The sequence below is a fragment of the Sciurus vulgaris genome, assembly GCF_902686455.1.
Source record: "Sciurus vulgaris genome assembly, chromosome: 5".
In the NCBI taxonomy this organism is placed as follows: domain Eukaryota; kingdom Metazoa; phylum Chordata; class Mammalia; order Rodentia; family Sciuridae; genus Sciurus; species Sciurus vulgaris.
The window spans coordinates 94,741,006-94,768,863 of record NC_136465.1 but is presented as its reverse complement, the minus strand read 5'-3'; the positions used below and the strand labels follow the sequence as shown (position 1 = coordinate 94,768,863).

Genomic DNA, 27,858 nt, shown 5'->3' with positions numbered 1-27,858 from the left:
TTATTAAAAAACATTTTGTTTAATTGAAAAAGGTAGTAGCAGTCACCTCAAGTTAACTTGTGGATCGATGATCTTCCATTGTTTTCACTGAAGCAGTATAGAACTAATCTAAAATTGTGGGAGTTACCTTGATATTAAAGTATACCAACGATTAAAAATTTGAACAGAAAGCATTTTATCTGAGGTCGTATATAATTGTTTTTTAAGAAGTGTATTCCCTATATAAAATTTAAAAAAATATAACTGATAGTTGATATACAGATGATGTACTAATAAATTACCCACAGGCTGGGTGGCTTAAAACAATGGAAATATGTTTTCTCACAATTCTGGAGACCACAGTCTGCAATCAAGAGTGGTTGTTCCCTTCTTGGAGCAACAAGAATCCATTTCGTGCCTCTCTCTCGGTTCTGGTTCTGGCAGTGACTCATGATCCTTGGTGTTCCTTGACTCTTGCCTTCATCTTCATCTTCACATATTTTCTGTGTTACAAATCTCTTCTAAAAGAACACTAATCACTGGATTTAGGGCCCACTTTAAATGCAGAGTGATCTTATCCTGAAATCCTTAATTATATCTGCAAAGATCCTATTTTCCAAATGTGGTCACATTGCTAGGTATGATGGGTTAGGATTTGGCTCTATCCTTTGGGAGAATACTATTCAATCCACTATAGATGATAAAAAGGTTTGTAGGATCAGCAATAAGAAGCTGGTGAACAATCCCTAAGAAATACACATGGAGATTGTTGCTAAGTACTCTTCTGATAAGAAGAGACAAAAGGCCTTAAACTATATAAGAGATGTAAGCATTGTTTTAAAATTAAATTGGCAAGCATACCAATTTTAGTCACTCATCTTTATTGATAAAATAGTTTCCTATGCATTATATACTCTCAGACACAAATTTAAGGTTCTTAAAAAAAAGGGGGAGAATGGAAAACTCATTAAAAACAAAGTGTCTTTCAAACACCCAAGACCTTAAAATTATATTCAAGCAAGAATGCAAGAACACCAAGAATAAATTAACTCATCTGTTTACAAAAATATTTATCAAGTAATGTTTTATAATTACAGCTGCCTAATGAATTGCTTCAGACAAAATCTCAACTGTGTAGCTTATTTTCTTTAATTTTTACTTGGGATTAAAACTATTTGAATGAATGTGCCACTGAATTAAGGACTACTTTCCAAAAAAATAGAAAAGTTTAAAAATAAAAGACTATCATTTATAAAGTATCCCTTAAGGCCTCTAAATGACAAAAGAAATTTAATGTTTTGGGCCATTAGACCTTTTCTAATCAGTAAGCCCCATCCACCCTCTCTCCCCAAACTTAATATAGAAAAATTCTAAAGTGAAAAGTAGTTTTGAGTTTTACAACATATTACACAAAGAATTATCACATGACATTTCTTTAACAAATTATATGCTCAAAAGTAGAATTTTCTATTTGTGGTAATTTTGGCATGTAATACAAATGAGTATATTATATGTAATATTTGATACTCCTTTTATTCCATGATCACTACAAAATAAAGAAAAATTTAGGTTTCAATTGGTGTTAAAGTTTCTATATCCAGTGGTTTTAAAAAAAAATGCAGGTACTTTTTTGACATTTAATAAAACCAATACTTGTAAATCCATAGATTTTCAACCCCCTTTAGAAATGAAAAGTTTTATTAAAGAAAAAAAAAAAAAAGCCATCAAGGGTATGAGGACCAGATGGAGCTTAAAAATAAATTTTTTTAAAAAAATTTGAGTCTACTTTTTCTGTCTTAAGTAATCACTTAAAAAAAAGGGCTGTATAAACCAGTAGAATTTTGAATATACTTTGAAATTACCACACCTATTTTACTAAATCAAACATTTCAACTGTTAAGTAAATGAAATATATAATATCCTTAAATACCAACCAGAAAAGAGAAAGATCTTATTTTCATTATTTACTAAAAACCAAAACTTATTCTTTCAGAGGAGTAGTTTAACCTACTAAATATGTCTATTATAAGATCTTCTTTCTTAGAAAGTAATATCCCTTCTCTTTCATTCGTGAAATAGTTCATATTCTTCAGCAAGTTATGGACAATTGTAAGCTAAGTATCATAAAGTAAATTAGCTATAATTAAATTGCCCCTTTTATTTGTGGAATATGTAAAACATTACTACAGCCTTTAACCTGAATTTTCTTTGACAAAAAAATTTAAATTAATGGGAAAGGAGACAGGCAATCACTAAAGCAGAAGTCTTATGGTACATAAGCTATTTGTTAACTCTGACACCAAACAGGAAGGATTAAATTGAGTATGAGGATCTTCCATTCACAAAACCATGGCAAAATATTATAAATTAGAATAATTCTATGAATTCCCAAATGTTTACTGGGAATAGTCAAGTTTATCTAAATATATCATCCAGAAAGTCAACACCACTACTGAAAGCTCTTGATATGTTTAGCCATCACTGTGAAAACCCTTCATTTGTTCACCAATTAACAAAGGCTCAGTTTCTATTTTCAATTATGTTTTTGAATAAAGTTTATAACTATAACTATACATTTTTTGTTGCTATTGCTTAGCCAGTGCACTGTACAAACTATAGAGGAAAAATGGGGTTGATTGAAATTGAGTTTTCTCTTCATTTGTTCATTTATAGGCCAGTTTTAGTGACAGTTTGGAGTCATGTACGAAGTTCCCAGACTTGGAAGCCCTTCAGCTCTTCCTCAGACTCAGGTCACTGTTGGTTACTAATGCTGACAAAGATGTGCTTTCTGATGCATCATCCTTCCTAAGGTTCAAAAATGATTCTCGAGTTATTTGAAGGATCTCTCTCAAGCCTTTGTTTTCTTGCTAGGAGGCGGCAAGCAAAAAAGAAAAAAGAAAAAAAAAAAAAAGATATAATCACCACCTACTGAGGGTGAACATGTATTAAGAAAGCCAAATGTGAAGGTATAACAACAACAACAAGAAAAGCAAATTTTGTAACTGGTATAAATGTAGTTACATACAGTTGGCCAGTTGAATACAAACACTTTTTTTTTTAAAGAAAGTGTGAATTGTTTATACTCTACCACCACTACAAAGCCATATATATGTGTGTGTGTATATATATACACACACACAGATGTGAGAAGCAAACTCAAACTGCTTGTAATCATACTAAAGATGGAAGGAAACATCTGGATCTATATATAAACTCATAAATGTAATGAATAAATACTGTGTGACTATACCCTCTAAGTATATTAGTACTTTTATTATTTTCCACAATAGTATGGAATGTAGGACAAGCTATCTGGTTTGTTTCCCTTACTGGAATTTGAGAGCAGTGGGGCTGACTGATATTTCTCAAAAAGGAAATTAAATAACCACATCTGGCATTGTAAAAAACTGCCTTTTTTTCCCTCTAGAATTACTGTTAAGAAATTTGCAGATAGTTAAAAATAATCTTTTATCATCTATTGTTATAGTTATTTTTGTACCACAGTGGCAAAGCTGAGCAGGCACAAACTGTTAAGTTTGAAAAGTATAAAATATTTATTTTCTGGCTCATTACTGAAAAAGTCTACCCATTCCTGTTACACAAATGAGAGAATACTATATATGTTTAAGAGTAAGAAGGCAATTTTATCTCTCTAACCAATTTCCTGATCATGATTTCAAAGTCTATTCTAATTATTTTAATTGTTCAACAATGACTTGTACACAAAATAAAGGACAGACCGAGACAAAGGCTTTTATAGTCCTCAGAAAATAAGTGTACAAAAAATATCTGTGGATTAAAAGAATTCTTTCCCTGTACTATCTCTGATAGAATGAACAAATTTGTAAGAATTACTAAATTGAAGTACCTTCATTTAGTAAGAAAAGGAATATAGGATCAAAAACTAACTTTCTTGGGCTGGAGTTGTAACTCAGCGGTAGAACGCTTGCCTAGCATGTGTGTGTGAGGTACTAGGTTTGATTCTCAGCATTGCATATAAATAAATAAATGGTCCATCAAAACTAAAAAAACTATTAGTATAAGTTCCTAATGATCCTAGATTCTCACATTACTATATAGTCGTATATATCCATATATCTATATATCCAGGTCGAACATTACCAAGTATCCCAAGAAAGCATATGTATATTTTAAAATGGGATATGTTTTCTGGTATGTCTTTTTATGGACAGTTTTCACTTACACTTGCAATTTAAAACTTACTTCAAGTTGAAATATTCGTTCCTGCTCCTTGCAACCCTGTTGCTCATCAATTTCAATGGCTTTCCTCATTACTGCTGCCATTTCAGTTATCTGGTCAACATGTGCTTGTAACTCCTGGAAAAAAAGGGATGAGTTGGAAATCAGTTAACTATTAAATTATTTTTAGTTTTGGATCCTTTTAATTTGCACTCATTTAACATGAATGTAATATTCTTATATTGCCATTTAATACAAATGCAGTTAGATCACAACAAAAATGGTTAACAGTGAGTGTGGTTTTGAAATCAGATTTCTATTAGGACTAGAATTAAGGATAAACAGCAAGATAAAACTAAACCCAATACCAAGAAATTTACTCATTTCACATTCCTCTAACCACAGGAATCAGCAACTTTTTCATACCTACATATACAATTGATCAAATAATGGTGAAGAAAACATTGTTGACACAATTGATCTTTCTTTCTTCAAGTTTTCATGATTCACAAATCTTTTCATTATCATCCATGCCTATAATCTAGAACACTTTCTAAATCAATCCTCTTTGAAAGCAAGAACTGTATCCTGTTTATATCTGCCTATTTAGTGTTTACTATATAATACTGAGTAATTAATAACTTGTGCTTCTAAATATTAAAATATTAAATGGCCTTTGTCAACTGTTGAAAATATAATTTCAGCATAACACAGACATCCACTTTTCTTAGGTGCATAAATTCTGCCACTCTCATTATTTTTTTGTAAATCTGTGATGTGCCAGGCATTGAACCAGGCACCAGGGATATCAAGCCTGCTAAGACTATTCCCTCACCTTCAGGAGCATACAGCCTAGTGAAAGAAACAAATAACCATTTAAAAATCAACAGAAATGTGAAAAAAATCATTTTATCACAAACAGTTTCCACAGATCATTATTCATTGGCAGTGGAAGTTATTATATATTAAGGTCAAGCTTAAACAAAAAATAACTTTCCAAATAAATATCAAGTCTCAGTTGTATATACTGTTTGTAAAAAGGATTTGGACAAGATCTCAAAAAAAAAGAAACCCACAAAATGAGTAATTGGAAGAAATGATGAAAAAAAACCTCTTTGGCAAACCACATAAAAATACATTTTATATATGTGTACATATTTGTATGTATAAAATATATGTATTTGCAGTGCTGACTGAACCCAGGGCCTTAATGGTAGACAAGTGCTCTACCACTGAGCTACACCCCCACCTCATTTAATAATCTTAACTAACAAAAATGCAACTCCCCTTTTTTCTTTCTTTGTGCTGGGGACTGAACCCCAGGGCCTTGCACATGCTAAGCACATGTTCTAGCATTGATCTATACCCCCTCCAGCTCCTCCTCCTGTTATTTTAATGATGTGTGAGTACTTAGGAAGACACAATAAAAGACTAATTTGCACTGTCCAGTACAGTGCTATTAAAATTAAATACATATAGTCATTAAAATTACATCCCTGAGTTGCACTGGTGACACTTCCAAGTGCTCAACAGCCTCATGTGGTAAATGTACACATGTATTTAGTGTACATTCTGATGTGCTTCTACATTAGTATAGATAAAGAACATTTCCATCATTTCAGAAAGTTCTGGATAGCCCTGGATTACATTATGGTAGCAAAAGGATATCAAGACAAATACTTGCCATACTTGGCACAGTTAAATCATTAAAATTCCTTCCACTTATAAAGGGAACATGTTTAAAAGTAAACATAAGTAACTGCAGCAGCAAAATGAGTAATGAACAAATGTTTTAAATAACAATAGCATTCTCGATTTATGATTTTATCAATCCTACGGCACTAACCTAGGTTAAAAAATAACACATAGGAAGAAATTAATTCTTTTTAAACTGAAAGAAAATAGACAGTACTTTTTTTTTTTTTTTTTTTTTCCAGGACAAAGTCTGTTCTAACAAGATCACCACAAGATAAAATCCAATACTTTAAATACAGCAGTATTTTTACAGGCCTAATTAATCGTTAACTTATTAACTTTAAAATCTTTAGAGAGGAATCAGTTTTCAATAGGGGTAAAAGGCAAGAACTGATTCATAACTGCCTTGAAGGCAAGAAGTGTTAGCAACATAATTATTAAACTGTTTTGAAATGACTTCTTTTTTTGCAGGGGAGGCACTGAGGATTAAACCCAGGGTGCAATACCATGGAGGTATATCCCCAGTCCTTTTTATTTTCTGAGACAGGATCTCATTAAGTTACTGAGGATCTTGCTAAATTGCTGAAGCTGGCCTTGAACTTGTGATTCTCCTGCTTCAATCTCTTGAGTTGCTGGGATTACAGGAGTGTACCTAATGCTTTTCATTTTTAACTTTGTCTAGGCTTATTTCTACTTTACTAAGTAGAAAAAGACCTACCATACCAAGTTAAAAAAAAAAAAAGAGAAGACACAATGGTGAGAGCATTGCTAAATTATAACATCTAAGCAAAAGGCATTTTTGTTTTATTTGTGAAGTGTAAAGGACTACAAACTATCAAAAATCTAAATTAAAACATTTAATTTTTGACGGACCAAGATTGTAAGAAATCAGGTTAAAATTAATGCCAAGAAAATGTCCTTGATGTTAACTGTTTTGCAGCAACAAAAATTGGAGCAACAAAGCTAATAAGAGCAAATAAATGAACAACCGAGTTAAATATCCTTTAAAATTTATATTCAATAACACTGTGTATGATACAATACACAGAAAATTAATGACAACTTTTTAAAGTTTCTATACTAAACAGCATGACTATCAAAAGCACAGCCTTTTCTTTTTAGCTGACTTCATTTGCTAATCTATTCTTGGAGGGAAATTCAAAATAAAAGAAATTTTAAATGGACCCCCCTTCCATCCACACCCCAAAGTTGACTGTTTTATTTAGTGTACATTCTGATTTGCTTCCAAGTGCCTCCTCTCCAGTCCATGTTGAGGTGCTTCAAGGATGTGTCGAGATGCATCAAGGAAGAATCCTTCGGAGTTGTTACGATGTACCATGTCAATCTGTAGTACAGAGTCATTATAATGTTAACACGGATATTATCCGTACTTTAAAAACTGAATGAGTGTTAGTTCATGCGTGTTAGCCAACTGTTCAAAATGTTTGCTTTTTTAAAATTTCCAAAAAGGTATGTTAAAAATAATATAAGTATTTGGATGATAATAAATTCTCAAACTTTCTACTGATTTTTTTTTTTTTTTAAGTGTGTACTCACAAACTTTTGGAGGATTTCAGAAGGGTATCTTACTCAAATGCTGCTGTGTGTAACTCTATGTTACCCCTAAGTGTGTTATAAAATTGTTTTTGTGTTTATGTGTTATCAGGGCACTAGTACCCAAACGTCCTAAAATCCCACTGTTTTGTGCCTTTATAATGTTTCTGTTTATCCACTTCTGCTTACGGAAACCCTCCTCACCTTCATAATTAATTCAAGGTTTGATTTGGATGAATTTTCTCTTTCTTGGACATCTTTCCAGATTCTTCTCATGAGACCTAATATTGCTCTTTAGTATTCTGGTAATAATTCATATTTCTATCAGATCCTGCCCTATATTAATTATGTTTGTATCTCCCATTACAAACTCATACAGTAATTTAACTTATTCATTCATTCACCATGTTATTAATAGTTTACAACTAACCCAGTGCAAGTGTTAATGAATGTCTGTTTAACTGAGTCAAGGTATCTCCTTTTTGGGAAAAATCAAAATCACAAACATTAATATGTATTAGTTAGAATTAATAACGAGTAAATTTATAGTCATTTTATGGAAGGCAAGGATCAGAACTTAAGACAAATTCAATCCACATAATGAAAATGGATGGTTTAGAGCTATCTTAGGAAATATTTAACTTTACTAATTAGTAAAACAGCTTTGATGAATGAAATCTAATGTGTTTTATATTTGGTGCTGGGGATTAAACCCAGGGTTTCATGCATGCTAAGCACATGCAATACCACTGAGCTACATCTCTATCTCCTAATGTGTTTTAGAAAACATTTGCTCTGTCATAGTTGCTACCAGATCGGACCAACAAGCTGCAATATCCAATTCTAAGCTTTTTTTTGACATTTTATTTCAAGTTATAAAACATAAGGGCCTTTTAGAATATCTCAAGATTACATTAATCTTACCAATAATTTTAACTCAATTTCTCTTTGTACCTTAAAAAAAAAAATTGTTATACACTTAAACGATTTGTAATGGTCTCATTACAATGGATTTTTTTGTGTGTGTGTGAATGCTAGGGATCTAACTCAGGGCCTTGCAATGCTGAGCAAGTGCTCTACAAAGCCATATCCCCAGCCCAAAAATATTTTATATTCAAAAGATGGTCACCTAAATATTCAAGAATTTCCATTTGGCTAGGAGATGAATATTAGATAATATCAAACCCAATTTTGTTTATGTATTTACTAGCTGACACAAGAGGAACCTATTAAGTTTTCTCAGTTATTTACTAGATATTTAATTCTAGAGGAATTAATATTAATTTAAAAACAAAAGCACCAGAATGGAAGAAATATTTTAAAGAATCTAAAATGTGTTTTAATAATTGAGAAAGATTAAAAATATGACTTGTAACAATCACTATTTCTTGATAACTAATAATAATTACCTCACCATTATGCAATATAGATAATGGCTGAGTTATCACAACCTAGTTTCATATTTTTATTTCACGCCAGCAGCTAAAATTAAGTTTAAAATACAATATAAGTGGGGAAGATCATTCTACTTATCTTCATAACAGTTGCCAGTAAATACAGTAACATACCAAAGGAAACAGACACTGGAATGACAAGATGAACAGCAGAAAAACACTAGTTTCTAACCACTTCAGTTTTGCCTCTAAAAATGATGTCAACTTGCCAGGCGCGATAGTGTAAACCTGTAATCTCAGCAGTTCGGGAGGTTGGGGCAGGTGAGACCATGAGTTCAAAGCCAGCCTCAGCTAAAAAGCGAGGTGCTAAGCAACTCAGTGAGACCCTGTCTCTAAATAAAATACAAAATATGGCCGGGGATGTGGCTCAGTGGTTAAGTGCCCCTGAGTTCAATCCCTGTTACTCCACTACCCTCCACCTAAAAGAAATGTTAACTGGTATACAATATTGGGGAAGGGGATCAAAATTTTAGATTGGTACTCTTATCTTCTCCCCAGCCCCACAATTTTCCATTATAATGAGGATCATCCATAGAGTGAATGAATTAGCCTCATTCAGAAAAATGATCTTCAGAAAAATTTACATTTAGCTGCTTTCAAAATATTTTAAAAAGTTTTTAAGCATTTCAATTTTTTTCTCACATAATGTCATTATGCAAGTTTACTGAAAGAAATATTTCTTAAAAGTAGGTAACTTACAAAGGTAATTTTGAATTGAACAGACTTACCTTTATTTCCAAAATCATGTGTGTAATATACACATACACACATACTTATTTAAAAGTTACTAGGGAGCAGGAGTTAGAAAAAAAATTAAACAAAATGGCACATAACAAACAAGAAATGAGAAAAGGAAAGGCAGAAAATGTCAGTTAAAAAGATGAAGTAGTCAATGGCATTACTTGATATCTTTTTTTTTTTTTTAACACAACCCTCTTTTCCATTTCAATTTACATTTATGGAATAGATTACCTTGGAATGCTGCTCCTTTAACTTCATTATTATACCTGGATCATCTTTTTTGCTAGCCATGAGCAATCTAAACATTTGTTCTCGATACTTGCTCATTATAAGTTCCAAGGCAGACTGATGTTCTTCCAGGGATGTACGCAATTCTATCAAGAATAACAGTATATTTTATTGAAACTTGGGGTAAACAAAATATTCTCAACAATATTATATTTATCAAAGCATCAACTGATAAATAGGGTATTTTTAAAAGAAAACATGATACCCAAAAGTCTACCCATATAAAAATAAAAGACACCAAATGAAGTCCCCATCCTTAGATTTTTTTTTTTTTTTTTTCCAGTACTGGGAGTTGAAACCAGGAGCACTTTACTACTGAGCTATATCCACAGTCTTTTTATTTCTAACTTTGAAACAGGGTCTTGCTAAGTTGCCAACACTGGCCTCAAACTTGCAATCTTCCTTCTTCAGCCTCCCTAGTCTCTGGAATTACAGGTGTGCACTACTGTACCTGGCTTTAAAATTCACTTTTATCAGAAAACATTTACTAAACAGCAAATAAATATCAGGTAATGCTCTTACTATATTAAAAATACCCAAAGACCACAGAATTTAAAACACAGTGGAGAAAACAAGTATGTGGTCAGTGCAGAGCTACTCAAACACATTTAAGAGAAGTCTCTGGGGAAAAATTTGTGAAAGTTTTCTAGAAGCATGACACTGGGATGACCTTGATTTTCTTGGGTTGAAAAATTAAGGCAGATTAAGGTAGGGAGGCACGAAAGTGGAGATTTGTTGAGGAACTAGTTTGAGATGGCAAGAGCAAAGTGCTCATAGAGAAGAGATGTGGGAAGAAGACAGAAAAGGCCAGGAATTTTTGAAGTTCCTAATGTAAGGAAATAAAGATATAATGAAAGTTCTCAAGCAAAAAGCGGCATGACTAGATTTTATTTTTGAAAAATCAATCTGATGCTTGTGTTAAAGACTGATGGAAGTGGAAAGACTAGAATCAAGGAGACCAGTTAGGACAGTACAGGCAAAAGATTAAGAGGACAGCATCTTAATTGGGAGCTAAAGCAGTGGGACTGCGGAGAATGAAACTGAGTCATTTCATAGGTAATAAAAATGGTGTAAACTGAGTGTTGAGGGTAAGAATCTAAGATGATACCAAGCAAAGATGTTCTCTGAGTGTGGGGGTGCACACCTATAAAACCAGTGACTTGGGAGGCTGAGGCAGGAGGATCCCAAACTTGAGGCCAGCCTCAGCAACTTAGCAAGACCCTGTCTCAAAATAAAAAATAAAAAGAACTGGGGATATGGTTCAGTGGTTAAATGCCCCCATTCAATCCCCAGTACAAAAGAAAAAAAAAAAGATGTTCACCTACAGTGACAATGTGTTTTACCTTTGTTTTCTTGTTGCAATTCTCTGATTTGTCTGTTTTCTTGCTGGATTCCCATAACTAACGTGGACCGTGGCCGATGTCTTGCAACTTCGTTAAGTTCTTGAATTTCTTCCTGATACTAATGAAAAGATGAAAAAAGAATATGTGTGGAGAAAATATTTGGAAACATCTGATATATGAATAAGTATAAATAAACAGATCCTCAGAAAGTTAAACATACAGGTGTTACATAACTCATTCATTGCACTCATAGGTATATAACCAAGGGAATTGAAACCCTGTGTCCACACCAAACCTTGTTTTCAAATACTCATAACAGCATTATGTGTAACAGTTGAAAAATTCAAATGTCCATCAACTGACAAATAGATAAACCACAACACGTTGCATCCTCACAATGCAATATTATTGGGCAATAAACAGGAACGAAGTACTGATTCATGCTGTGATGGAACAATTGTAAAAACACTGTGTTAAGAGCCAATCACGGCCGGGTGTAGTGGCACATGCCTGTAATCCCAGTGGTTCAGGAGACTGAGGCAGGAGGATTGTGAGTTCAAAGCCAGTCTCAGCAACTCTATGAGGCCCTAAGCAACTTAGCAAGACCCTATCTCTAAACAAAATATTTTTAAAAAGGGCTGGGGATATGGGCTCAGGGGTTAAGTGCCCCTGGGTTCAATCCCCAGTATAGGGCGGGGTGGCAAGCAGCAGCCAATCATAAAAAAGTCACATATTGTATCATTTTATACAGAATAGGCAAATCACGGAGGTGGAAAGATTAGTGTTTACTAGAGGTCAGGAGAAGGGGAAGCTAGGGAAATACTGCTAATGGGTCTACAGTTTTAGGGTGACAAAAATGATCTGGCATTAGTGGTTACGGTCACACAACCTGTGTATATACTAAAATCCAATGAACTGTTATCATTTAAAAGGGCAAATTTTATGGTATATAAATTATCTTAATTAAGAACATGTGCAGAAGAAATGCAAAGGAATTTGTATTAAAAAAATAAGTGAGACCCTAACTTCAAAACTGCACTTACTTTCAAGACATTCTGAGACACTTAGTAAAGGATTCATTATAACATTCCTGGTTCTTAACTTCAAATGTCAAACTCGTTTTTTTAAAAACAAGTTAATACTAGGCATATGTTCACTGGAATGCCAGAGTTAAACTGGACATCATGGAGGCAGGTAATCTGTTTAGAGCAACATGGCTGCAAAACAGAATAAGTAAACTTGCTCTACAAAGCTCTTTTCATAGCTTTGTTAAGAACATTACCCCAGGGTTGTTTCCTTTACATAATGAATGAGTTTCAAAAAAATTGGCTGTGAATATACATCTTCCCCTCTAATTTCCATCACAATACCTGAGATTGTATGATTTTCTTAATAGTTGAAAATTTTTATCAGAGGAGGGATTAAAATGGTAGCTAGACTCCCTAGTTCACTGGAAGATACTGTTATACATGATAAAAATATCAAGATATGAAACCTTTAATTTCTTTTTAATTGACAGCATTAAAAGAAAAACAAGATAGTAAGTACTAATGCATTACCTGCACTGGCTGTAAACCAGATATTGCTTTGCATCACTTTAGAAAATGTTTGGTTGTTAAATAGTATCATCTAAGTACTTTCATAAAGAAAACTATATAAACATTTCTGTCTTATGTAAGACAGAGCAAAAAATACATCAACATCAGTAAAGGATATTATCTGGTCTTTGTCAAATTTATCTAGACCTAACAAATTTGTCTGCTGTCCAAACTCAAATGTGTATGTCAGAAAAGTGATCAAATCTACAGGTTTTATTTTAATTTTTGGTATCAGGAATTGAACCCAGGGGTGCTTTAAAAATGAGTCACATCCCAAACCCTTTTAATTTTTTGTTTTGAGATAGGTGTCATTAAGTTGCTTAGTGCCTTGCTAAATTGCTGAGGCTAGCTTTGAACTTATGATACTCCTGCCTCAGCCTTCCAAGTTCCTGGGATTACAGGTGTTCACCACGATGCTTGGTAAATCTCTTTACCAAGATTTAGATTTAGAAAACACATGAATATGACAAACATCCTCATCTAAAGCAGATTAAACATACAACTGAAGCTACTTTAAAATTTAGAGAATCAAAAACAGCAGCTTCTGTTAAATGCAATCAATCAGAAAGAAAAATCAAACCTGCTTCATTGCTTCTACTCGCTTGTTGAGAGCTGTGGTTTGCTCAATCAGAGATTCTGCTGCATCGTCATGATCTCTCAATCTTTCAACAAGGGCTTTAGCATCAGCAAGTGCCTTCTCAATTGTGCAACTCATTTCTAAAAGAATACCTATAATTAAAATTAAAATCAAGACTCAAAGTCAGCATATCACCTTGCTTTAGTTTCACATGAACAAAAATAAACTTCTAAAGCTTAAGTTTGTTCATTGGGAGAAAAAAAATCTGTTAAATGGAATCAATCAGAAAGAAATGATGATTGCATATTAGAAATGATATAAGCTTGAAGAAGAATTAGTGTGTAAGAATTCTGCTTAGCCTCTACTTAGGTGATCTGAGACACTGCTCAAAACCACATACTACTAACTAGACAAAGTTGCTTCTATATGTCATGCTATTTAAAGTCTCAATCTCCTCTTGGGTATGCTTCTTAAATAAAATTGCATTAAGATCCAAACTCTTGTATTTTCCTTAGTAGAGGGCCAAAAGAAAAAAAAGTTTTGATGTGAACCACACTGGCTCTTATGGGAAACTTTTGGTATATACAAGAGAAACTTATGGAAATTTCAAGATTGCTTAATAGAGGTTCCCAGCACTCACCTCCCCTTCAACAAAGAACCAAAGTAACAGGTGCATAGTTGAATTCACAGGTGAGTGACCATGGAATAACAGTAAGGAGTAAGAGAGATGCTGTAACCTTATAAATTCTTACAGACCTGGGACAAGAGTACAGTAAGAGAAACAAAAGAGCCCGGCACTTGCCACCTGGCCTCCACAGTTGAGGGAAGTCTTCCATTTGCAGGGTAAGTGTTTTAAAAAAAAAAAAAAAAAAAAAAAAAAAGGAATCCCAGCAAAATAATCAGTGTGGATACTGGCAACCCTAGCTTTTGGAAAGATTCACTATGCCCGCTGGCTTGCATCTAACCTAGACAAGTAACCTGAAATCTGCATAATAGACTTGCTTTGGAAAAGGATTTAACATTATCTCCCAGAGAATGAGTAGGATGCTGTTCAGGAGCCATCTTGAGAAGGGACCTACTGTCTGATTTGTGGCTGTTTAGGGATCAGAAACCCCAGTATATTCCCATTTCTGGGACTTCTTAGACATTCCACTGCACTGGCTCAGCAAGTGAGTGATTCAAACCTGTCGTGTCCTTCACTATAGGGGACAGGGTTTGTGACATAGAGAAGGCGATGCCCTCAAGAACCAGGAGACTGGGGAGATGCCCTTAGAAACCAGGAGCATGATTGGTAAGTAGCACAGGGGTTCACTCTAGTGCTTGAAATGAAGGCATTTGCCCATTTAATTTCTGCCACCCCTCACCCGAACAGGCTCCTGTCAGTTAACAGGGCAGGGAAAGAACTCCATGTTCCCACTGATGCCTTGCCTCCAGAGGCTGCTGGGACAGCTTTGATCAATGCTGGAGCTCTAGCTGCTAGGGACCTGCAGCCTAACATGGGGAAAAGCCTTGCCTTTTGCCTGGGGCATCTGGCTCTTTTTCATGCACTTCCACTGAGAGGAATTTTGCTTGGCTGCAGATGTGACCCACTCCTGTTGATTCCCTGGAGGGCATTACATCTAAAGGAGTCCTAGAAGAACAGCACCACGCACACACCAAATGCCCTGACCCTTGGTGTGCACAGTCAACAGATGCCCCAAGAGGAATTTTGCCTTGACTCTATCCTGCTCCATCCCAGACAGGAGTGGGGGTGTAAGGTCCTGCTGCTGTCCTGTCACCAGGTGCCTGTAGTTAGATGGGATCTGAGGTCCCACACTTGGGTGGACATGCCTACAGTAGCAGAAAGGAACACCATAACTATGCAGTTCCACTGCTGGCTGCCCATCCCTACACCTTGCCTGTCATGCTCTGCTGACTAGACTGCAAGTGAGTGCCACAGAAGAGGTGCTGTGATGCTTGCCCTGGCCTCTCCCTGTGAGGCACTTAGGCCTGTACCATTCTCTAATCAGGTCCCTCACCATTACTGGTCTATCTAGTGCTAGAGACCCTTACAAGTAACAGAGCTAACATTAAGAGTGCTGAGGAAATCCAAAACCTGGTAGAGGCCATAGACTTGTTCTAAAGGAATTCTTCAGATAGAAGCAAAATGATATCAGAAAGAAAAACGTTCAGGGATGAAGGAAGAGGAACAGAAATTATACATAACAGTGAACATTCTCTTTAGTTCTTTAAAATGTTTGATGTTTACAAATAAGAATTACTTTAGTATGATGAAATTTTTAGAATATGTAGAGGTAATATAGAATACAACTATAACTACATAACAACATAAGGAAGGAGGAGCAACAAAGGGGCTCATATTGTGAATAAGTTTTCTAGCATTTTACTTGAAGCTGTAAAGTATCAAATATAAGATTGTAAAAAAATTATATATATTTTAATTCTTAAAGAGACATGCCTGAAAGAATTATACAGAAAGTCAAAACCACAATAGTTGAATTAAAATGAAATAAAGTGTTCAATAACCCAAAAGAATAGGGAAAGAACAAAAAAACAATATGGTAGACCTAAAGTCAAACATTAATAATTACACAAAATATAAACGTTCTAAACACACTGATTAAGACAGATTATTGTAATGAATTTAAAAAGAAAACCATATGCTATCTATATAAAACTCACTTAAAATATAATATAGGATAAAAGTAAAAGGATAGAAAAAGGATACAATATACAAATACTAATTAAAAGAAAGCCAGATAATATGAAGCACATGAAAACATGCTCAACATAATTAGCCATCAGAAAAATGTAATTCAAAACTTCAATGAGGGGGCAAAAAGGGCGGAGCTGCCAGTGTCAGTTGGTCCAGGTGTCCTGGACTGAGGCATCTTCCTGTTCCCACCCCTTCCCGGAGCCTCAAACGGAGGATCATTCATCAAGAATTTTACATCAAAGTCCTAAAAGTTTGTTAACCAAGATGATGAGTGCTGACATGGATGTTGATGCTGAAAATCAGGTGGAACTGGTGGAAAAAAACACGACTTATTTAATCAAGTGTTGTTACTCCAACACACACTTGAAGATCTCTCTGCAAGAGTAGATGAGGTTAAAGAAGAAAATCTGAAGCTAAAGTCAGAAAACCAAGTTCTTGGACAATAGATAGAAAACCTCATGTCTGCTTCTAGTGTTTTTCAAACAACTGACACAAAAAGCAAAGGAAAGTAAGGGATTGGTTCCCTTCTGTTTTATGGAATTGCTGCTGACCATTTTTTTGTTTTTTTTTTTTTTTCTCCTTTTAAAACTTGGATAGATTCCAAAAGTTACAGTACCTTTGTGGCTTCATTGAATATTTATGAAGACAATAGCAGATCTAGGCAAAATTAACTGCACAAGACATTTGTGTATTATGTATATTTGTGTATAGTTTGTGTATTATGTTAGACTATGAAAATGTGCAAATGTACAGACTTTATAATTAGAACTGCATATATTTATGAGACTTGAAGACGAATGTTTTATTGAATTTGCTTTGATATATAAGTTTAGCACTGTCTTTTATTATATAGGCTTAGTAAAATATACAAGAAAATAACCACCATGTTGTGAAAAAGTGACCAAAATCATGTACTGAATGCACAGTTTTATGTACCCTGTCCACCATCTTGTGCCTCTTCTCCATTTGCCTCTTCTTCCCAAAGCCCTTCCCCTAAGGAAAAAAGAAAGTCTCACATTTGTAAAAGTGACTTTAATAGTTAATCACTTATGAGAGTAACCTGACTCTAATTGTTGAAACTTAACCAAAATAAGACTGTTTCTTAGCTAGGGTTTGTCCTTTGTGATATTTAATAATGAGATAGGACTGCTGGTTTCTCTTTAAGCAACTGAAGATGAACTGAGACTATAAAAATGGTCTCACACTGGGAAGATTTGTTAAAAACTTCCTCTTGCACAAAATAACCTACTTGGTACCTGAAAAGATAGGAGTTCTGCTCATGAGTGTGTTCAAGATAGAAAATTTCAAGGAAAAATAGAAATGAAGCAGGAAAGAATTTGGGAAGTACTAGTAACCAACTCCAAATGCTTTCACTCCAGATTTGTGTTCTGTCTGGCAGAACAGATTTTTTGGGGGACAATAGATATGAAAATGGATTAAGTTTGAATAATTTTATGTAAGTCACATTTTGGGGAGACCAGTTACCATTTGGTCTCAAGGACATTTACCCAGTAGATCAACTTATTAGTATCAGAATCATGAACACAAAGTAGAACTTACATATATAATAATTGGTAATTTTAATAATATTAGCTTACTTATGCTCCTAGTATTTTATGTAAATTCAACGGTTTAGTTTGCAGAGGTTTAGTCATTCTTTAACAATTTTTAAAAATTTAGTTTGTAGATTCCATTTGGTAAGGGAATCAGTATTGGAAATAATATTAAGATGTTATAATAGGAAAAGAGAACCATTAATATAGCTTATGGTTATTAGATTTGGGCTACTTTTAATCATGAAATAATATGTATTAGTGTGAGATCTGATATGTTACTTTAGCTGTATGAATATATAATAACTGCAAACATTTTGCATTCCTTTTGTAACCTAATTTACAAATGTTGCAGTTCTGCTTTGCTGTTTAATAAAAAGCTACTTCAGAAAAAAAAAAAAAAAAAACCTCAAAGAGTAGGGTGCAGTGGCGCACACTTGTAATGCCACTAACTTGGGAGGCTGAAGGAGGAGGATAACAAGTTTGAGGCCAAAATAAAAAATAAAAGGGCTAGGGAGGTAGCTCACTGGTAAACTGCCCACGAGTTCAATCCCCAATACCAAAAATACAAAAAAAAAAAAAAAAAAAAAAAAAAAAAAAAAAAGAAAGAAAAAGAAAAACTAAAAAGCCTACAATGATCTATTAAGGGTGTCTATCACAAAAAAGACATTAAAAAAGATAATAAGTGTTGGCTAGGATATGGAGAATCTGAAATTTGCACAAACTGCTGATGGGAATGTAAAATGGTATAGCCACTTTGAAAAATAGTCTGATAGTTCTTCAAAATGTCAAATACATGATCCAACAACTTCATTTCTAGATATAAACCTAGAAAATGAAAAGAAATTCATGCAAAATATTATGCATGAAAGTTCATAACAACATTATTCAACTGATTAATGAATAAATAAAAAGATGTTCTGAAACAAGGAACATGAATGACAGTTATTATGCTAAGTGACAGGAACCAGTCACAGTAACTATAAATTATATGATTTAATGTCTAGAAGAGGCAAATCCATAGAAACTGAAAGTAATTTAGTGAATGCCTAGAGCTGGGGTATAGCAGGGGGTTGGGTCTGGTTGGGAAGAGGTAAGGAGAATGGGAAGTAACTGTTAATGGCATATGGCATCTTTTTGGAGTGATAAAATGTTCTGACATCAATTTTGTTGATGGTTATATAACTGTGACTATACTAAATAAAACCCATTCAGTTGTACACTTTAATAGGAAAATGGTATATATCTCGATAAATGTGTTCCTTTTTTCTTAAATTGCTGCTGTAAACACACTTTAGGGAAAAGAAAATGATCAGGAACAGAGAAGCATTACATAATGATAAAAGGCCCTAAATGTAACACACACCTAACAAAATATACAAAGCAAAACCTGAAAGTATTGAAAGGATGGACATACAGTAGTGAAAACATCAATGCTCTTTTCTCAGTAATTGACAGGTGTTGTATGGAGAAAATCAGGAAGGATAGAGAGGAAATGAACACCATCATCTAAGTGGATTAAACTGATTTTATCAAATACTACCACCAACAATGGCAGAGTACAGTGGTTCTCTTTTACCTATGGTTTTACTTTCTATGGTTTTAGTTACCCATGATCAATTGTCCATAAATACTAACTGGAAAATTCCAGAAACAGTTCATAAATTTAAATTATAAGCCATTCTGAATAGTGTGATGAAATCTTTGATTTATTCCTGATCAATACATGAATCATCCATGCTGGCTACACTCCACACCTGTTAGTCATTTACTAGTCATCTAACTTATCAAATTTACTGTTACAGTAGTAGTGCCAGTGTTCAAGTAACCTTTATTTTACCTAATCATGGCCTCCCAATGTGCAAGAGTAGTGATGCTGGCAATTTGGACATGCCAAAGACACTATAGAAAGTGCTGCTTTGAAATGAAAAATTCTCATAAGAACAGAAAAAAAACCCACAAAACTATATGCCAAGGTTGCTAAGATCTATGATAAAAATAATCTTCTATTTGAAACTGTGAAGGAAAAAAATTTGTGCTAGTTTTTTTGTCACAACCCAAACTACAAAAGCTATAGCCATAGCATGTGATTATGTGATTAGTAATTAGTTAAGATGAAAAAGAGAGCTGGGGCTGTAGATCAATGATAAGAGTGCATACATTGCCTCTGCAAAGTCCTGGGTTCCAGTCCCCAGCACCAAAAAGAAGAAAGTGTTGAAAACTGTTTTTCAACCTCCAGCATGAAAGAAGGGTGAGGGGACTTATGTTTGTAGATGGAAGAAACGAATAGAAAAACACATCCTGATTGGCAGCAACATTTTGCCTGATTGCCCATATGAAGACTTCTGTAGGGATCCTCTGAAATAAGTCACACCAAGCCATTTATTGCAAGTAAAGGATGATTACACAGATTCAGGAATAAGTTTGGACTGAGATTACTATAGAGGTTGTGTCTGTTGATGAGGAAGCTGCTGCTATATTTCCAGCAGAGTTGAAGAGGCTAAATAAGGAGAAAGGACACCAATCAATGTGAGTTTTCAACTGCAATGAGACTAAGCTCTTCTGAAAGAAGATGCCAGTAGAATCTGCAGTCATAAAAGTGCTAAAGAAGCAGGACATCAGACATAGGACAGATAACTCTAGTACTATGTGGCAATACTACAGGGTTTGTGTACAGAGTGAAGAACCCACACATACCCAAAGCCAAAAACCATATTTTAAGACCACATTCACATAACTTTTATTACAGTACATTTAGATAAGAAATATTTTGATCTAAATAAATTAGAAAATATAAGATATCAAAAATTTTGGCACATATGTAATATAGTACTTTGAAGGAAATTTACAGCATTAAATGCTTATATTAGAAAATTAGAAAGACTGCAAATCAATTATGTAAGCCTTAACTTTTAGAAAATAGGAAAAGAACAAAATAAAACCAAAGTAAATAGAAGGAAGTAATAAAGACCATTAAGATAAAATCATGAAATTGAAAACAGGAAAGCAACAGAGAAAACCAATGAAATCAAAAGCCAGTTTTTTTTTTTTTTTTTTAATAACTTTTACTTATTTATTTATGTATTTATTTATGTGGTGCTGAAGATCAAACCCAGTGCCTCACATGTGCTAGGCAAGCACTCTACCACTGAGCCACAACCCCGGCCTGAAAAGCCAGTTCTTTATAAAAAGTTGGCACACCTCAAGTAAGGGGGAAAAAAAAAGAGAACTAACTGATCACTGTTGTGCCTGTAATCCTAGCAGCTGAGGCAGGAGGATCACAAATTCAGAAAATCTCAGCAACTGTGAGGCACTAAGCAACTCAGTGAGACCCTGTCTCTAAATAGAATACAAAATAGGGCTGGGGACATGGCTCAGTGTTGAGTGCCCCTGAGTCCTGAGTTCAATCCCTGGTACCCCCCCAAAAAAAGAACAAAAGAGGGTTTATCACTGTAGACCCTAATTCATTCAAAGCAAAAGTGAATACTATTTTAATCCCACACAACTAAAATGGATAATTTAAACAAAATGGATTAATTAAAAACCCACAAACTACATAAAGTCACAAAGAAAAAGATAAACATTAATAGTTCTATAACTATTAATTAGTTATTGGAGTTTCATAACTATTAAAGTCTACAGCTATTCTATAATAATCCTTTAACTGTAAAGAAAATAAGTTCGTAGTTAAAAATATCCTGCAAAATTGGGCCATGTGTGGTTAAGCGCCCTTTTCAATCCCTGATGCAAAAGAAAATTTGAAAATCCTGCAAATAATCTCCACAACCAGATGGTTTCAGTGACAAATTCTAACATGCATTTGAAGAAATAAAATCAATATTACATAATCTCTTGAAAAAACAGAAGTAAATTCTTTCAAACTCAAAAAATGATAATCAATATTATTCTGAAACACAAGACTATACAATGGCAGTAAAAGAAACATGAAAAAAACGTAGACCAACATCCCTCATGAATATACATGCAAAAATCCTCAAGAAAATATTAGCAAATCAAATGTGTTAGTCAGCTTTTTCACTGCTATAACTGAAAAGACCTGACTAGAACAATTTTAGAGGAAGAAAAGTTTATTGGGGAGGCTCAAGGTTTCAGATGTCTCAGTCCATTCTTTGGGGCTGGAGGTGAGGTAGGACATCATGGTGGAAGAGGGTGGAGGAAAGCATTCAAAACTCGATGATCAGGAAGCAGAGCCTCCACTTGCCAGATAAAAACATGTACCCCAAAGGCACACCCCCAATAATCACCTCCTTCAGCCACACCTATCTGTCTTCAATTGCCACTCTGTTAATCTCATCAAGGGATTAATTCACTGATTGGGCCAAAGTTTTCATAACCCAATCATTTCTCCTTTGAACCTTCTTGCATTGTTTCACACATGAGCTTTTGGGGGACAACCTCACATCCAAACCACATCAAATTTGGCCATATATTAAAAATATTATACACCATGACCAAGTGGGGTTTATTCCAGAACTCAAGGCTATCTCCCTATCACTGTAGTCCACCAAAGAGGAAAATACTTGATCATACCAATTGGTACATAAGAAAAAATTTCAACATCCTTTCATAATAAAAACTTTCTGCAAACTAGGTCTAGAAGGGAATTTTCTCAGAGAAAGGGCACTTCTAAAAAAAAAAAAAAAAAAAAAAAAAAAAACCCTACAGCAAATCATACTAACTGGACAAAGACTGAGTATATTCCCACTAAAATTAGAACAAGGCAAGTTGTTCTAATCACCAACACAGGTGCAAAAAAAGGCTAGAAAAATGGTGTTGGGGGGGCACTTAGATTGCAAAAGAAATAAAACTGCCCTCATTCACAGCCAATACTGTTCATATCAGGAAAAAAAAAAAAGCTAGGCCCAGCAGTATATCCTGTAATTCTGAGGATTTGGGAGGGTAAGGCAGGGAGGATCATAACTTTGAGGCTAGGCCAGTCTCAGAAACTTGGGGACCCTGTCTAAAAATTTAAAAATGGACTGGGGATGTAATTCAGTAGTATAGTACCCTGGGATCAATCCATAGTAGCAGGATTGGGGTGGTTGGGGGACTCAAGACCCACTTGTTTTCCTATAAATTAGTAATTAACAAATGGAAATCAAAATAAAAAATTCAAAGCAAAACACATTTATAATAGCCATAAAAAAATCTTGGGCCAAAAAAATAATTCTTGGGTAAAAAGGAAACAAAATACATGTTAAGATCTACATGCTAACTACAAAAAGTTAATGAAACTAAAGAGGACCTAAATAAATGGAGAAAAACAATATGTTCAAAGATTGAAAGACTCAATATAACAGAGATATCTAGTTTCCACGAATGACCTACTGATTTAATGTAATTTCCAATCAAAACCCCAGCAGGATTTTTTTTTTCCAGAAGTGGACAAGCCAGTTACAAAATTTCTTTCAAAACCTAAAGACAGACTAGACAAAACAATTTTGAATCCGAAGTTGTAGAAGAAGTCACGCTACTAAAATTTAAGACCTATTTCAGCAATCAAGACAGCTGTGGTATTGATACAGACAGAACAGAGGTTCAGAAATAGGTCCACAGAAACATGGCCAATTGATTTCTGAAAAGATGCAAAGGCCAAATCAAAGGAGAAAGGTTAGTTTTTTTCAACAAATGGTTGAAGAACTGGACATCCACATGCCAGACAACTAGTTTCAACACAATTTTTAAACTTTATATAAAAATTAACTCAAAATGGAACACAGTTCTAAATGTTAAACATGATAACACTTCTGTAAGAAACAAGAGGAGAAAAATCTTGGTAACCTAGGGTTAAACAAAGATTTTTCTTTTTCTTTCTTTCTTTTTTTTTTTTTTTTAAGATGTTTACCAAAAGCATGAATACTACAGAAAAATTTGATAAACTGAGCTTCATTAAAATTACAAACTAATGACAGACACTGTTAAGACAGACTGAAAACACACACTGTATCTAGACTGTGAGAAAATACTTTCAAATTATATATCTAATGAAAGTCTTGTACGTAGAATAAAAATCTCTCAAAATTAATACTAAGAATCCAATTTTTAAAATGAGCAAAATACTTTAATAGTAAAAAGCCATATGAATAGTGCATAAACACATAAAAAGATGTTGAACATTAGCCATTAAAGAAATTCAATTAAAACTATGATGTGGTCTTTTACAACCCTATTAAAATGGCTATTTGTTTATCATCAATACCAAACCACCTCAGTTTTTAAAATATTTTTTAGATGTAGACAAACACAACATCTTTATCTATTTTTCTGTGTTTGCTGAGAATCAAACCTAGTGCCTCACATGTTCAAGGCAAGCCACCACTGAGCTACAGCCCCAGCCCCTGCCTCAGTTTTAATAGTTGTAAAACCTTTGCTAAGTCACTGTTTTCTTCTTCAGAATTATTGTTGGTGCTTGTTTTTTGTTGTCGGTTTTTTAAAACCTATTTTAGCTTTCTCTCCAACCTAATTCGACCCAGACTTCTGGAATACCCTAAAAGAAAAAACAAAATGCTGCTAATAATTTTAATTCATTCAAACTGGTGGTAGCTTTCTGAATCTGAGTACCATCACCTTATATTGGGCAACAGGATAAGTGTTATTTCCTTTTTACCAATAAGAAAATAGACTTACGGTTTATAAATATAAGGAGCCCAATTAGTACCAGAAGTAGAACTTCTGATCCCCAGAGTTTTATTCTTGAGCCAGGTTAGTCTCAGGGTCCTATTTGCTTTCACCTATATAGAAACCAGCCTGACCTCCCTAGGTAGAAAAACAAAGCAAATCCCCTGACCCTAATGTACAAATGGAACTTTCAAGATATTTAAAAAGTTTTATTTCAAGCCAATCATAAGAAATAAATAAGAATGCATAGGAAGAACAATTAATAAAAATAACAAAATTAAAAATTTTTTCCATCTAATACAAGCCTAAAAACCATTTTAATTAGGCCTTACAATTAAGCAACAAATGTTTAATGATAGACTTTTAAAAATTGTAATTAACATCTACTTTAAAAACCATTCTCTAGGCTGTGTGCATAATGAAACACTATCAAAATGAACTATACTTAAAATTTTTTTATAATTCTAAAAACGTCTATTCAGGGAAAGGAATTATAAATACCAGGTACCCAAAGGATAATTTTATTAGCATTTCAGAAAAACAGTGACACAGTTTCTAAGAATTTGCATGTTCATATCCTGTATGTGAAATCACAAAAAAGTATAAAATATTTTATAATATTAATTTATTTTGCTGTTCTTCCTGAAAGATTATTCCCACCCCACCCCCTTTTTTTCTTGGTTAATAAGTTGAGTGGGAGAACTACTTTTTCAAACTAACAAGTTCAAATTTTTAAAAATAGTCTTCAGTTTTTAAAAAAGACATATTTTCAACTTACCTATTTTCATAATACCTATCTTAACTAGTCACAAAATATTTACATTATTTTCTATAGTAGATCTAAATTACAGGAAAATATTTTTTAAAAAACTATGTGTGTGTGTGTGTGTGTGTGTGTGTGTGAGAGAGAGAGAGAGAGAGAGAGAGAGAGAGAGAGAGAGAGAGAGAGAGAGTGTGTGTGTGTGTGTATTTTCTGCATTAGCCACATTCTCACCCACTCTGCCACCAGACATGTGCATTCAAGACTCCTGGCAGATGGTTCAAGAACATTCTGCTACTGGTAAAAAAGAAACTGCCACCCACCCAAGACAGCAATTGCCAGCTCTTTACTTTTAGACTTCTTTTTGGTTAAGAAAAATTTAAAGAAATTCAAGTTACTCTTCTATTTCCTTTATCCAGAAATCCACTGTCCAATAGCTACACCTACCCAAAAATACTGTGACTACTGATATACCACAGATGTCAGTTTAATTTTTCTTTTTTTTTTACTATTCAGGTAGATAACTCTAATGCCAATTAGTATATAATATTAATTGACACGATATAGAAAAATAAAAAATCATAGTTATGCCTTTCAGAAAAAGTTCACAATCTTAAGAGATCAAGAAATTCTGCATGTAAATTACACATAAAAATAAGCATCTTATACAGACATATCACTATTCGAATCAGAAAATTTTCATTGGTACAATGAACATAACTAGAGTTTTATCAAGAAAATGGACGTTTAAGATTGAACAGAATTTGAAAGGATGACACTGGAAAATTTTTAGAAAAATCATACACATTTGCCCCCGAGAGAGTGGTGCATGTCTACACTCCCAAAGAAGTCGGATTGTAAGTTCAAGGCCAGCCTCAGCATCTTAGCGAGACCTTATCACAAAATAAAAAATAAAAAAGACTGGGGATGTGGCTCAATTTTCAACATCCTCCCAAAAATTGCACACACATACACACTCCCTTAGAATCATGGTTAAATAAAATTTCATATACACATATGCAATCAGACAATTCCAGAAGGAACTAACCTACTCTAAAACCATTATTTCTAAACTCTAAGCCAAGAAGACAGTGGGACAGTTGCATGAATGCACATACACCAAGCACTGCAAATAGTCTAAGACACTTCTCTCACATATAATCCCACTACTTTTCAAATATAAACAAATACTAGTATAATAAAACACAAACTCATTTGAAAGCATAGGGGTTTTTCCTTTTCCATTATATATCATTCCAATCAACCAATAACTAAATTACAATTACATATGTATTAGGAGTATGGGATGCTTTTTTTCAAAACAGGTCAGGGGCTTTTAAGCAAATATACAAGGTTCCTTTTGACTCTTACAATTCCATGGTTTTAAAGAACTAAGAACTCCTGTGGTGAAGTCTTTAGAACTATTATAAATATGTATACATATGTACATATAAATAATGTGCCAAGCACTGGACTAGATTGTTTCAAAGATGAATAAGACATGATTTCAGACTCAATTTCAAGTTGGCATAAGAGACAGATAAATGAACAAACAATACATGCTAATAAATAAGGCAAAACTATCTGAAGTGCTTTGTCAAGCGGGAAGATCCACGAATTTGAGTTTTGATAAATGGCAAACCGGGAAAGAGTAAACATTCTAGACAGATGCTACAGCACCTACAAAGACACAGAGTTGTGAAAATGCATGGCATTTTCGGGGAAACAGCCAGTAGTCCGGTATGGGTGGATATTAAAGTATTTGGAGAAGAAGCAAGATGAGACTCTGAAGGTAAAACCTGGTTGAGATTGACTGTAAAAGATCCTGAATGACACGCTTAACAATTAGGACTTGATTCTGTCAGCAATATTGTTACTTGAAAAGTTTAAGGAGAGATGTAAACAAATGTATATCAGAATGATAATTGTATGGAAGGATGATAGTGGGAAAACTAGGGGTAAGGCAGCTGCCATAATTCTGGTGAAAGAAGAAACAATACAGGGTAGTTTAAGTGGAAATGCACAACCAAAAATAATTCTTTGGATTCTACTTTGGATATTAGGACGTATATTGGTGTCAGTATCTGGGAAGGAATAAGAATGAACCACACACACACAAAAGAGTAATACCTCTTGGCGGTTTCAAGAAAGAGGGAATGGCCATCTGCGACAAATGCTGCAGAGTGGTAAACTCAGGAGGGAAAAGGGTCCCTTCCCCCATCCCTCAAGGTGAGCTGCCAGGTGGATAAGGAAGGAAGAAAACAAATTCGGGAAGGTGTGTCCACAAGGTTAGGGCCGAGAGTTTCCAATAAACTTTCCGTACCTCAGTTCCGGAAAGAGGAGCCCAGAGATGAGCATGGGGCGGGGAGCTCAGAGCTGAGCATCGGGCGGGGAAGTCCGGCTCCTAGGAGCTGAGACTGCAAAGCGGCCGGGGCCGGGCAGCCGGTGGTTCTCAAGAAGCAAAGCACCGGGGCGGCCCAAGCAAAGAAACTGCCGACTCGCTTTATGCCCGCTCCGGTCCCCGGATTTATACCACTTACTCCGCTAAATATCCCTCGCAGCCGTCAGCTGTGGAGACTAAGACCTCTGTCAACAGGGACTTATGCACCCAAGAGAAAAGACTCCGCGCCCTTGTTCCGCCTCTTCAGCAAGCAGACGCAGAACCCAGCAGAGACAACAGGGACAACTGGCAAGTGAGCGGGGTTCAGCCCCATCACTGACCCGGGATAAACCTCCGCCGACCGTCTCCCACAAGCACTCC

The 27,858-nt window shown here is 34.5% G+C and overlaps 1 protein-coding gene, 1 long non-coding RNA gene and 1 pseudogene across 4 annotated transcripts; 2 read left to right on the top strand and 1 right to left on the bottom strand.

Moving 5' to 3' along the window:
* Positions 1 to 839: 839 nt before the first annotated feature.
* FGFR1OP2 (FGFR1 oncogene partner 2) lies at positions 840 to 27,858 on the bottom strand. 2 transcript variants are annotated; one of them, XM_079139457.1, is made up of 7 exons: positions 27,638 to 27,858; positions 13,433 to 13,581; positions 11,255 to 11,372; positions 9,855 to 9,997; positions 7,106 to 7,219; positions 4,204 to 4,317; positions 840 to 2,846 (listed from the first exon to the last, which is right to left on the bottom strand). In XM_079139457.1, exons 2-7 carry the CDS (start codon positions 13,565 to 13,567, stop codon positions 2,709 to 2,711), a joined length of 762 nt encoding a protein of 253 aa, XP_078995583.1. In that variant the 5' UTR covers positions 13,568 to 13,581; positions 27,638 to 27,858; the 3' UTR covers positions 840 to 2,708. The 2 variants fall into 2 exon arrangements, with proteins under 2 accessions (XP_078995583.1, XP_078995584.1); XM_079139458.1 differs by lacking the exon at positions 7,106 to 7,219 and having other exon boundaries at positions 27,638 to 27,854.
* On the top strand, positions 13,588 to 22,621 carry LOC306660846 (short coiled-coil protein B-like; annotated as a pseudogene). The gene has a single exon. The product of its transcript is annotated as a short coiled-coil protein B-like (transcript).
* On the top strand, positions 22,650 to 26,067 carry LOC306660858. Its single transcript, XR_013763767.1, has 2 exons — positions 22,650 to 25,213; positions 25,263 to 26,067. It is a non-coding gene; the product is annotated as an uncharacterized lncRNA (long non-coding RNA).